The following is a 13515-nucleotide window of genomic DNA, read 5'->3' on the forward strand; positions in this document are numbered from 1 at the left end:
TTTAGTTTGCGTTTGGTTTGATTTTCATAGAGCATACAAATATGACCGTTAGAAAATTTGTTATTTAAGAAAAAATTACCGTTACAAAATTTGCGTTAGAAAAATGATCATTATTGTTGACAAATATCACTAAATAGGACCATTTGAAAAATTAAAAAAAATTAAAAAAGCAAAAAGTAAAAAATACGATAACTAAAAAAATACATCTAAATAATATAGAGTTAAAAATAAAAATAAATTATAGTATCCGGTAAGTTTTTGGTAACTATTTAGATCGGACTTTTCCTTTTTTCTTTTTCATTTGGAAGACTTGGAACCAACTCGCCTCTCTGCCGCCTCAAAACCTGACTTTATTTAGGCTGACCCTTTTTTCCCTTGTTTGGCGGTGAATTGAAAGTGGACCAGACTTCTGGTCGGTCCAAGGAAAAGAAGAGGTTGAAGAAGACCAGAAACATACACTGCTATTATCTTTACCCTCTCTTCCAAATCTCAAAAGAGTTGCAAACATTAATTGCGTATATCTTGGTTCAACGCAGGCCCCCAAAAAAACTGAAACTGAAGCTGATTTCTCCATCGTTTGGGGCCTTTGGGCAACCACTCAAGTTAAAAACAGCAGCCATCTCACCACCCCCAAGCTACCTTCCTCTGGCAACATTTTTGTCAAACTCTTCACCCACAAAATGCTGCCATACCCAACGCAATTCAAGGTAAAAGATTCAAATTCCCCTAGTTTCTGCAATGTTCTTTGTGAGCATAGATTTCTTTTTTTTGTTGTTGAACGTGACTCTTCTTTTTTGCGTATTCTTTTCTTTTGCTTTAAAGATTGGATTTTTATGGGGGTTTGTTGTTTTTGGTTTGTGGGTGTTCTTGTTTTCATTGGGTTTGCTTCAGAGAATCAGAGGAGAAGATTTAGATTGTGGGTGTTTGCGTTTATAAGAAGTAGTTCGAAGAAGGAAAAATGAGTGACATAATATTCGTGAAAGAAGAACGGAAAATAGTTTAATAAAGTTGTCAAAGTGATTCTTACAATGGGGGGAGGTGATGCTTCTCTCCGCTTTGTAGAACCAAATGAAGTAGGAGTTTCTGATTTTCTTTGGATTGAGAAAAACTAAATGTAGATGTTGGAGTTTCTGACGGTTATTGCAGAATCTGCTGTAAGATTATTTATTCTATTTGAACGCTAACTCTTGACGCAGGCTAAGAAGCAGGTGTGGTGATATTACTGTTGCTATTTGGTTTGAGTATCATGAGCTTGCTTGTGCATATGATTTGACCAGTGTTTATTTCCTGTGCAACACAATGCATGTGTACATGGCAATATATGGTTGTCTTCACCTTAAAATTGGGATTCCTGTCAAAAAGCAGAGACCAATTGTGGTGAGCTGTCTGCTGAAACATAGTCATGTAGCTTTTCTGGTGGGTTACTGAAATTAAAGCAGCATCGTACAATTAGGAGTTCCTTTCAAAGTTTATAGGGTTTGATGAGCTTGCATACAATGTTGGGTCTGGTACTGAGTCTACTGATATATATGATGGTTATGGGATGAGAAACACAGAACTCATCTGTTTTTTTTTTTTTTTGATAAGTAAACACCTTCCTCTGCCAACACTTTTGTCAAACTCTTCACCCACAAAATGCAGCCATACCCAATGTAATTCAAGGTAAAAGCTTCAAATTCCCCTAGTTTCTGCAATGTTCTTTGTGAGCATAGATCTTATTTTATTATTTTATTTAGTTGAACGTGCTTCTTCTTTATGGGTATTCTTTTCTTTTGCTTTAAAGATTGGATTTTTATGTGCGTTTTCTGTTTTTGGTTTTGTTGGTATTTTTGTTTACTCATTAGAATTGGGATGCTTTTCCAAAAACAGAGACCAAATGTTGTGGGCTGTTTGCTGAAACATTGTCATGTAGTTTTTCTGCTGGTTTATCGGCATTTGTAGTTTACTAAAATTAAAACAGCATCGTGCATTTGGGAGTTCCTTTCAATAATAGTACTATATGGTAACAAGATGTCCAAAAAAGTTTATAGGGGTTTGATGGACATGTATGAAATGTTAGGTCTGGTACTGAAATATATAATGGCTATGGGGTGAGAAACACATAACTTTTCTTTAATTGTAAACAAATGAACATTATTGATTTGTCTGTATTTGTAAAGTCTAACAGATTGCAGAAGATAAATGAGATTAAGACAGAATAAGAAGATGGAGAAATGCATTTCTAAAATAGATTTCTGCTTGATACATTTACATTTACAAGAAAACCATATATAGACTTATGAGGAAAGACACATCCCGTGAATCAAGTGTAGGTAGGATTCACTACACATGCAGTAAGATCCACATTTTGTGTGTCTATCTTTCCTTAACAGCATTTAGCAGAAGAAATTGAGGTGCTGATCAAGCATTCAGAGTGGTCATTATTGGTGTGTGTACTTTTGTTAAGGGTGATGAAGGATAGGGATGAATTCCACAGCTATGTATGTGCACTAATGGGAAGTTTGGAAGAATTTGGAGAAAATTCGAGCACTGTCGTATCTTAGTTTAAGGGATGCCAAGTAAAGTTTGGTTGTAGAAATGAGGTTTAGGCTTTATGAATTAGGGCACATTAATTGTTATCTTATTATTGTTACTCATAGTGTCGGTTTTTCTTATTTTAAATTTAATTTATTAGAATAAATAGTAGTTTTTCAAGCTTTGACGGATTGTTATAAATATTTTGGCTTTGAGTGAGTTGTTGTTTCTACTTTTGGAAGACGACTTGGTTTGTTAGCGAGCAAGGTATGTAGCTTAGCTAACAGAATTTAAAAAATATCATTTTTTACTTGTTTAAACACGATTCTAGAACATTGTGCATGAAAGTAAACATTTTTATATTGCTTGATATTTTCTTGTACTTGTGCGTTGAGAAAATTACCTGCACTTGGTAAATGCATTGATATTACTTATGGGGAATTGTTGACTTGTTGGTTTGTGGTATTGGATATCATTGCAAATTGATGTAAATATGATTTATCAATGTTTATAATAAATTTTACGTGGAAAATTAAACATGTGATCATTTTATGAATTTATCCTCGCGGTTTTGATAATTGATGTCTTTGTGGCATAATTGACATCGTTGTGGCATATTGATGTCTTTGTGGTATATTTAATGTCTTCATGGCATAACAGTGATTACTCTTATCATGTGACCTTGGATATATAGGCTTCTAGTCAAAATATTCTTTTGTGGGAATTTGTTTGGCTCATAGTGTTTTGGAATTTGAAATGTTATTTAGCTTAATCTTGCAATTCCTCTGGCGCTATTATCTATGCTGCTTACAAGGCATTAGGTCATCCTTTTACTTTTCATTTTTTTTTAAAAAAAAAAAATCAAAGTTAGCGGGAGGTCCCTTGAATTGAGATCAATACTCAGTTAGCTGACTGCTGGAGTCCTGTTAGAATTAGAGGTTTCAATAAGTATGTCGTTGTATTAGTTATTTGTATTGTTGGAAGAAAAGACTTTGAGTTTTTAGTTTTATAGTATATTCGATCCAGATTGTGATGCTGGAAGAAGAGACGAATTGAGATTTTTGATTTATTGTGTTTGGCAGTTATGAAGTACTTTAACAAAAAAAAGAAAAAAAAATATATTTTGTTATTAAGTTTGGTTGGAATATTTATAGATCTCTAATTGATGTTTTATAATTGATTTGGTAGTATAAATAATTGGTTCTTAGTATAAATAGTATTTGCTCTTCAATACTTTTTATCTTTGAACAATTGTGTTTGTCTTTCTTAATTTGCTTAGTTTTCAAGATTTCTTGTTCTCGTTTCTCCTTCTAGTTAAATACTTCTCTTGTATAATTTTTGGGTTTGGGCCATGACAATTAACCCAAATTCTTTTCTAGTTGTGACAGTATCATTAACTAGCTGAAGATCAGGCAGGAAACCATGACAGAAACCATTGTGACCCTTGTCATCAACGAGCTGGTTCAATTGATCGTTCATGAATCAAAATTGCTACGGGGTATCCACCAGCAAGTTGTGGACATTCGAGATGAATTGGAAAGCATTCAGTGTTTTCTCAAAGATACAGATAAAGGAGGAGACCTCCAAGATGGTGTCAAAATGTGGGTAAAACAAGTGAGAGAAGTAGCATATCATATAGAAGATGTAATAGATGAATACGTTCTTCACGTGGCACAACGTCTTCATCAGCAAAGTTTTATTGCTTTTCTTCATAAAATTGGTCATTCATTGAAAACAATAAAGCCACATCATGACATAGCTACCAAGATTCAAGATATCAAAATATCAGTCTGTGAAATCAAGGAACGAAGAGAAAGATATGGTTTTAGTTTCTTAGATCAAGGATCAAGTAGCAGAGCAACAAATGTTACATGGCATGTCCTTCGAGTGGGTTCACTTTTCATTGAGGAAGATGCAGTTGTGGGTATTGAGTCTACGAGGGATGAACTCGTAAGCTGGTTGGTAGGGGGAGTATCTAAACGCTCTGTGATTTCAGTGGTAGGCATGGGCGGAATTGGTAAGACAACTCTTACTAAAAAAGTATATGAGAATGAATCAGTGAAGGGACACTTTGATTGCTGTGTTTGGATCACTGTGTCTCAATCATACAATGTGTTGAAGATACTCATGTCTATGACAAAGCAAATCTACGGGGAAAAAGAAACTACTACTCCGGGGCAAATAAACATGACAGACGAGATCACACTAATTAGCCAGCTGAGGAAATGTTTACAACAAAAGAGGTATGTTGTGGTTTTTGATGACGTCTGGAAGATAGAGTTTTGGGAAATTATGAAACATGCTTTACCATGCAATGACAGAGGCAGTAGGATTATCATCACAACACGCAATGATCTCATTGGTGTTTCTTGTAGAGAATCTTTATATGATCAAGTGCACAAGCTACAACCTCTATCTCAAGACAAGGCTTGGGAATTGTTTTGCAGAAAGGCATTCCAGACCGAGTTTCAAGGGGGCTGTCCGAGAGAGTTGGTGAGACAGTCGATGGACATCGTTAGAAAATGTGAAGGCCTGCCACTTGCAATAGTTGCTATAGGTGGTCTTCTGTCAACAAAGGAGAAGGTGCCGTTAGAATGGCAAAAGTTGCTCGATAGCCTATGTTCTGAGCTAGAATGCAATCCCCACCTTACAAGTATTACTAACATTCTCTTTCTCAGTTATCATGATCTTCCGTGCTACCTAAAGTCATGCTACTTGTACTTCGGCATTTTTCCGGAGGACTACTCAATCAGTGGTTCAAGATTACTGCGGCTATGGGTAGCCGAGGGCTTTATAAAAGGAAAGAAGGGCAAAGCTTTGGAAGACGTGGCTGGAGAATACTTAATGGAGCTCATCCATAGAAACTTGGTTCAAGTTTCATTTGGGGAGCTTGATTATGAGATATACAAACAATATAGAATCCATGATCTGTTGCATGAAATCATCCTATCGAAGGCTGAAGAGTTGAATTTCTGTCAAGTTCTGGAAGCTGGTGACACAACTTCCCATGGAAAAAGTCGGTGCCTATCAATCCACGATGTTAGAGAAAATGTTTTCGAGACAAGTGAGTACTCTCGGATTCGTTCTGTTTTTCTCTTTAACATTAGTGAAATGCCCAGGTCTTTCATAGTTAAATTGTTCAAAAAGTTCAAGCTTTTGAAAGTGTTAGATTTTGAAGATGCTCCTATAGATTATCTTCCTCAAGAAGTTGGCAATTTATTCCACTTGAAGAACTTAAATTTAAGGAGAACAAAAGTGAAGATACTTCCAAAGTCGGTGGGTAGACTACAAAACCTACAAACACTAAATGTCTTGGAAACCGCAGTGTGTGAGCTACCAATTGAGATATTAAGGCTTTATAAGCTGAGACATATTTTGGCTCTTTCTCATGATTTCGAAATTAAAAGTAGCTTTCATTCTATCCAAGGAGTAAAAATACATGAAGGGATTGGATGTTTAAAAGACTTGCAAACACTATCATCTATTAATGATCATCATGGGGGTGGTCTATTTGAAGAGCTTGGAAAGTTGAGTCAATTGAGGATTTTGGGCATTTCAAGGATGACTGCAAAACGTGGGAGGGCTCTGTGTACCTCCATACAAAATATGGTCCACCTTACAAATTTGCATGTAGGCTCAATCAATGAAAATGAGATTATAGACTTACAATCAATTTCATCACCACCTCCATTTCTAGAGCATATCTATCTTAGGGGACGATTGGAGAAGTTGCCCAACTGGATTCTAGAGCTTCAGAATCTTGTCTCGCTAATCTTATTTTTCTCATCATTGAAGGAAGATCAATTGTCGTGTCTCCAGGCTTTGCCAAATCTAATTACCCTTTCCTTCAATCAAGCATATAATGGGGAGCAGCTGCATTTTGAGGTAGGTGGTTTTCGAAAACTCAAGAGGCTCGCACTCAGAGAGTTGAAAGAATTGAAGATTGTGGAAATAGACAGAGGATCACTGACCAGTCTTGAGCAGCTAGAGATTGGGCCATGCCCGCAGATGAAGGAGCTACCTTCTGGAATCCAGCACTTGGAAAGCCTAAAGATTCTTGGCTTCTATGAAATGCGGGGAGAATTTGTGCTACGTATGCAGCCAGAAGGAGGCGAAGATTATTGGAAAGTGAAGAAGGTAAGTACTATCCGTCTCAGGTATAGGATTAAAGGAGAACGATATCAAACATACAAGCTTGGTGACCCACACTTGTTGGAGCGTCTGCAAGGAGTTTCGACCTAGCAATTGCTGGGTAAAATATTCCCATATGATGTTGTAATGCAGAGTTCTGGATCCAAAGCTTTTAAATTTGTTAAGAACATGTCCTTCATATAGAAAGAAAATTAATCTCTTCCTGTTGTATGCCATCTATTCTAGATGAAGTTAAAGTGAGTCTTGTGCTTGTTTGGTAAGGTTTTCAAAAAAAGTGTTTTTTGTTTTGGGTTTCAAAAAAGTGAAAATTGAGAAGTGTTTCTAGTGGGGCCACATTTGAATAAGTGTTGACTGTGGGGTCCACAAAAAAAAATTGTTTAATAATTGAAAAGTGTTTTTTTTTTAAAAAAAAATGAGAAGTTTTTTTAAAACAAAAAAAGGACAAAAAATAAATAAATAAATTGGAGGCTAACCATCATGGGGGGCAGCCACTACCCTTCACCAAAAGGGGGTGGTAACTCTCCCTTCAATTGATTTGATAAGAATTCAATTGATTCTTTTACATAGTAAGGAAGCCTTTTTATAGAAAATAAATACTTGTAGAGAAAGAAATCATAATCTTAGTAGTAATAGTAAACATATTTGTAGTCGTAATAGTAAACCTATTCCTAGTAACAAATTAGCAATAGTAAACTTAATCATAAAAATGAAAAAATAAATAAAGCAAATCTTGTCCTAATAAGTAAAGGAAATAAAGTCTTAAATATAAATAAAAAAAAATCTTACCTTGACAATCAAGTCTTTCTTTTTATACTTTCATTGTTTGATAGATTAAAAGTGATAACAATTTAAAAGATTTAGTCTTTTACTATAGCTTCACTTAATGTTCCGAAAAACTTGAGTAAGAAAGAAAATATGATTTACTTGATTAAAGTTTGCAGTGCCAAATTTGCATTCACATAATTTTATTTTATTTTTTCTATATAAGTTGAAATATTTATTACAACAAAAGATCATGAGAGACATAACCCAATTAAATTTGAAAAAATTAAAATAAAATGGCAATACTGTCAAAAGGAAATTAAGCATAAATTTCAGGAGCAGAAACCATCGATTATCTCCCCGACTAGGGCCAGCCCTCTCGGGTGTGAAAATGAGGTCAGAAGAGAAGCCTATAAAAGATTTGTTGCTTGATGAATAAGATAGCCAAGAATTATTTCAGCAAACTAACGTTTGTTTTGAGATGGGTTTGTGTGACTTTGGTTTTTTTTTTTTTTGGCACGACTTATTCGGAGTGGCGCTTGGCGGTGGTGTCTTTGAGTGGAAGCTCTCTACTTTTTTGTTTTGTTTGGGTGGAGGAAGAGTGTGATAAAGGGGGCGAGGGAAAAAGAGAAAAAATAAATTTTACTGTGAATAGTAATTTACATGTTCTGTTTGTTGGAAATAAAGACGTGGAACTACAGAAAATTGAAAAAAAAAAAAATTGTATAGAAAGAACACTGGAAATTAAGGTGAATGTAAATATGTCTCTTAGATAAATAATTCTCCCACTTAAACAATAAGTTTTGCAAAAGGGAATACAATAATTTTGTCATCAAGATACAATACTACCCGAATGTAGTGTGCTAAGTGCGTCAGAAAAAATACACACGTAATTAATAATCTCATGTGTAACGATGTGAAGTGCTAAGTGCGTCTAAAGCGTTAAAGCGACACGCATGCGACGACCAGTGCTTTGCACTGGGTGACGCAAGTAGCACATGTATACTCAAAATCTTATCGAGTATAAGAGCATGATAAATGCTTATAAAGCACACAAAATACTCATAACTTTTGAATGTGAGACAAAGTGTAATAAAAGAAATGGTTAAATACCTTATTAGTACCTGAGTTTTGAAAACTTTATTTTTTGGTATCTGAGTTTCAAAACATATCGCAGATGGTACCTGAGTTTTACAAAAAGATGGACTTGGAACCTCCGTCCATTTTTTCGTCCAAAATTTAACGCTCTGCCATGTGTCAACCCCTGAGGGTTGACATGTGTTTTAATATAAAAAAATTAATTAAAATATTGAAAACTTAAAAAAAAAAAATGAAAGAAAAGAAAAAAAATAGAAAAAGAAGAGGGGTGGCTGACCAAGGGGTGGCTGGCCACCCCCATTTTGGTTGAATGTGCCTCTTCTTTTTGTGTATTCATTTTTTTTGCTTTAAAGATTGGATTTTTGTGGGGTTTTCTTGTTTTTGGTTTGTGGGTGTTCTTGTTTTCATTGGGTTTGCTTCAGAAGATAAGATTTAGATTGTGGGCGTTTGCGTTTATGAAAAGTAGTAGGAAAAAGGAAATATGAGTGACATACAAACAGTTGAATAAAATGGTCAAAGTGATTCTAGTACAGGGAGAAGTAAAGACCAAGAAATTTAAATAGAGAGTTTAGCGATTAATAAATTACATTTATTAAATAGATGCGACAAATAATTATATTCTAGATAATAATATTTACGTTAAGAAAATAAAATAAGTCTAGATTAAAATAAGAGAACTAGAGTAATAATAATAATGGGCCCTAATAGAATAAATAATTAATTGAATGGATTGAATGTAACTAAAATAAATGTGGAGGTTAAAAATAAATAGTTAAATGATAGAATTATTAGAAATAAGGGTCCTGATGTAATTAATAGAAATTGAGGTTTTATAATAAAAAGAAATCTTTCCTTGCCACGTGTCATTACTCGGTTGGCTGGAAAAGATTACCCCATCTTCTCCCAGCCACTCACACTGCGCCACGTGTTCCACCTTATCTCTCTTCCTCTTCCTTTTCTTTTCTTTATTTTCTCTCTTCCTTCACGCACGCCTCACCCGCTCTTCTTTCCCTTTCTTTTCTTTTCCTCTCCTATTTTCCTTCTTCTCTCGTTTCCCTCATGCACGCCCGGCTTCCAGCCCTTCCCCTTTCATCTTCTCACCTCGTCACACACCCACACACCGAGACACAGAGAGATAGAGACCATGAGAGAGAGAGAGAGAGACAGAGAGAGAGATTGAGTGAGAGACTGAGACGAAGAGAGAGGTCCAACCGAGAGAGACCCAATCCATGAGAGTGAGATGCTGTCCGACTACAAAAAAGAAGAAGGAGAAGAACCCAAAGAAGAGTTTCTGCCTTTGAGAACAAAAACTGTAAATCATGTTTCCATTTTAGCTCTTGGGTTTGATCTTATTTAGATTTGTTTGGGGTTTTGTTGCAAATTCCAAGTGGGTCTCTTCCATTGGGTTGTTGTAGCTATTGGTAGAGGAGTGGGTTTTATGGATTCGGACAAACTAAATGTAGATGTTGGTATTTCTTATGCTTATTGTAGAATTTGCAAAAATATTATTTCTTGAGAAAACTTCCCTTACTACCATAGCTTTCATTACTTTTATAATCATATTTTTAAATTTTAAAAAATGTCAATTTAGTATATCAATCTTTTAATTTTTTTTCAATTTCACATTTCCATTAAGATTTTACAAAATTTTTGAAAATACCCAAATATATAAAAAAATAAAAATAAAAATTCAAAGATTCAGACATTGATATTTTTACAAATTTCGTTCAACCTTGAACAATGCCTAAAGTCTTGCAATTTTTTTTTTTTATTATTTTTTTGTTCCTAAAAAAATGAAAGATATTTTAGGAATTTCGACACCCCTCCATTAGAATTTAACAAAAAATTCTAACGAATAGGTAAAATATATATATATATTAAAGAAGAATACACTAAATTGACGAAAACATAATCCCGCTCTATCTCTATTGCTCTCTAACATATTTCACCGCTCTCGAGAATTGCTCTCCCCCACGACGCCTCTCACTCTCAAATCTCAATCTTTCTCTTTTAATTTGTTTTTTGTTTCTTTTTGGTGCCAGGTCCAGCCGCGCGCATATGGTTTTGATCTCTCTCTCTCTCTCTCTCTCTCTCTCTCTCTCTCTCTCATTTTGTTTCTCTCTAGCGCCACGAAATTCCCTCCAGTAAGCCGCACAGTACCATTGCCATCCCACTGTGTACGCAACAAGCTCTTCCCAACTCGCCTCCATCGAACCCCTGCAAGTGTGTTTTTCTTCCATCTCGATCTCTCATCCTCTACCTTGTATTCATGTTTTATCTTTGAGTGATATTGTAGGATCTCGATTTAGGTTTCAATTTGTTGGAGGAATACCTAATTTGTTAAAAATAATTGAAGGAATGTGGTGAATTTAGAATTAGGGTTTGAATTTGTTGGAGGCTCATTCTTAAATATAAGTTTTTTCGAGTTAGGGTTATTTTTCCTTGTTTTCCCCCTTCTCTTTATTTTGCTGGTTGATTAGTCAATTTTAATGATTTAGGGTTATTTTCACCTGTTTTCCTGTAATAATTGTTTGATTACATCAAACTTAAACAACTATAGTAAAGAGAGACTTGTTTTATGAAAAAGACAGTTATGTTGAAAGTTGAGGTATTCAGAAGCCATCATCTTTACCATTTGATTGGATGAGGCTTAATTATTGTTTGGTGGGAAGGGGGGAGAGGGGTTGGATAAGGCTTAACCATTTGATTAGGATTTAACGTAAAATTCTAACAGATGGTAGAATTAAAAAACATTTAAAGATGGATATACTAAATTAACACTTTTTAAAGTTTAAAAATATAATTGCAAAATTGAAGTTTTCTCTTATTTTTTTTAGTTGATGCGAACTCGATTTTGACGCAGGCTAAGAAGCATGTTTGGCAATATTGTTGTTGCAATTTGGCATGAGTATCATGGGCTAGCTTGCTTGTGCAATTTATTTCCTCAACACAATGGTTGTCTTCACCTTAGAATTGATGAATTTTACATTGAAAATTAAACATGTGAGAATTTTAATGAATTTATCCTCGGGCTTTTGATAATTGATGTCTTTGTGGCATAATTGACATCGTTGTGGCATATTGATGTCTTTGTGGTATATTTGATGTCTTCATGGCATATCAGTGATTACTCTATCATGTGACCGTGGATATGTTCATAGTCAAAATATGCTTACAATGCATTAGGTCATTCTTTTATTTTTCATTTTTTAAAAAAATAAAAAATAAAAAATAAAATTCAAAATTGGCAGGAGGTCACTCAAATTGAGATCGATACTCAGTTAGCTGACTGTTGGAGTCTGGTTAGAATTAGAGGTTTCAATAAGTATGTCGTTGTATTAGTTATTTGTATTGTTGGAAGAAGAGACTTCGACTTTGTAGTTTCTTGGTATATTGGACCCAGATTGTGATGCTAGAAGCAGAATATATCTTAGAGACGAATTGGGATTTTTGATACAATTAGGTTTAATATTAGTTCTTAGTATAAATAGTATTTGTTCTTTAATACTTTTTACCTTTGAACAACTTTTTTGTCTTTCCTAATTTGCTTAGTTTTCAGTATTTCTTGTTCTCGTTTCTCCTTCTAGTTAAGCGTTTTTCTTGTATAATTCCTATGTGATTGAGTTGCACTTTCGCGTTTTAATGATATTACGATTACTTAGAAAAGAAAAATATAAGTTCTTAGTAGGCGACATAACTTCCTTTGGGCTTGGGCTGTGACAATTAACCCAAATTCTTTTCTAATTGTGACAGCATCATTAACTAGGTGAACATCAGACAGGAAACCATGATAGAAACCGTTGTGAACTTTGTCATCAACGAGCTGGTTCAGTTAATCCTTCATGAATCAAAATTGCTATGGGGTGTCCACTAGCAAGTTGTAGACATTAGAGATGAACTGGAGAGCATCCAATTTTTTGTCAAAGATACAGATAAAGGAGGAGACCTCCAAGATGGTGTCAAAACGTGGGTGAAACAAGTGAGAGAAGTAGCATGTCATATAGATGATGTAATAGATGAATACGTTCTTCATGTGGCACAACATCTTCACCAGCAAAGTTCTATTGCTTTTCGACAACAAATTGGCCGTTTATTGAAAAAAATAAAACCACATCATGACATAGCTACCAAGATTCAAGATATCAAAATATCAGTATGTGAAATCAAGGAACGAAGTGAAAGATATGGTTTAAGTTCCTCAGATCAAGGATCAATTAGCAGAGCAACAAATGTTACATGGCATGACCCTCGAGTGGGTTCAAGCATAATGTCTTGGAATTCTTCTAACATCGATTGCATTGTCTCGGGAAATTCTTGTGAGATGGAGCTCAGGGTTCCCTCCATCACCAATGCTATGATGTCTCGGGCATCCTTAACTTCTTCTATAAATTATGATCGAGTGGATAGGAGGACTGGCTTACCCTTGGAATGAGCAGAATTTTCGAGTTCTTGTAAGGGTCGAAATGTTATCTTCCGACCATCCAAAAGATAGTGTAGATGTTAGCTCTTCCCTGCTGCTGGGCATCCACGTCAAACTGCCAAGGTCTTTCTAGGATTAAGTGGCATGCGTCTATCTCCAGTACATCACACAAAATAGAATCCGAGTAATGCTTACCAATCGAAAATGTGAAACAACATCTCTCCATTACTAGTGTCTCGGTTCCCCGCTTGATCCATCCAATCTTGTATGGGGATAGGTACTTCTCAGTTTTCAAACAACTTCGATACCATCTCCTTAGACACTACATTATCCCCTCTACCACCATCAATAACCGCATCACATACCCTCTGGTTGAATGTGCAGCGAGTACGAAAATCTTGTGCATTTGACATTAATCCTCTTGCCTCGGGGTTAAGAGTAAACATTGAATTACTAAGGATTGGGAAAGTGGGATTCCCTCATCAGCATCAGCCAACTCCTCTTCCTCATACTCGGGTGTATTATCATATCCATTCTCGGATCCTTCTTTTGGCTCGGGTTCGATCAAG

At 35.2% G+C, this 13515-nt stretch overlaps 1 protein-coding gene and 1 long non-coding RNA gene across 3 annotated transcripts; both read left to right on the plus strand.

Annotated features, from left to right (window-relative positions):
- Positions 1–512: 512 nt before the first annotated feature.
- On the plus strand, positions 513–6866 carry LOC133869520 (disease resistance protein RPM1-like). 2 transcript variants are annotated; one of them, XM_062306547.1, is made up of 2 exons: positions 513–707; positions 3894–6866. In XM_062306547.1, exon 2 carries the CDS (start codon positions 3937–3939, stop codon positions 6754–6756), a length of 2820 nt encoding a protein of 939 aa, XP_062162531.1. In that variant the 5' UTR covers positions 513–707; positions 3894–3936; the 3' UTR covers positions 6757–6866. The 2 variants fall into 2 exon arrangements, with proteins under 2 accessions (XP_062162531.1, XP_062162532.1); XM_062306548.1 differs by having other exon boundaries at positions 3903–6866.
- A 2662-nt stretch (positions 6867–9528) lies between these two features.
- On the plus strand, positions 9529–13136 carry LOC133869859 (uncharacterized). The gene is made up of 3 exons (XR_009900565.1): positions 9529–9838; positions 10569–10749; positions 12280–13136. It is a non-coding gene; the product is annotated as an uncharacterized LOC133869859 (long non-coding RNA).
- The last annotated feature ends 379 nt before the right edge of the window (positions 13137–13515 follow it).

This window comes from Alnus glutinosa, chromosome 5, assembly GCF_958979055.1.
Source record: "Alnus glutinosa chromosome 5, dhAlnGlut1.1, whole genome shotgun sequence".
In the NCBI taxonomy this organism is placed as follows: domain Eukaryota; kingdom Viridiplantae; phylum Streptophyta; class Magnoliopsida; order Fagales; family Betulaceae; genus Alnus; species Alnus glutinosa.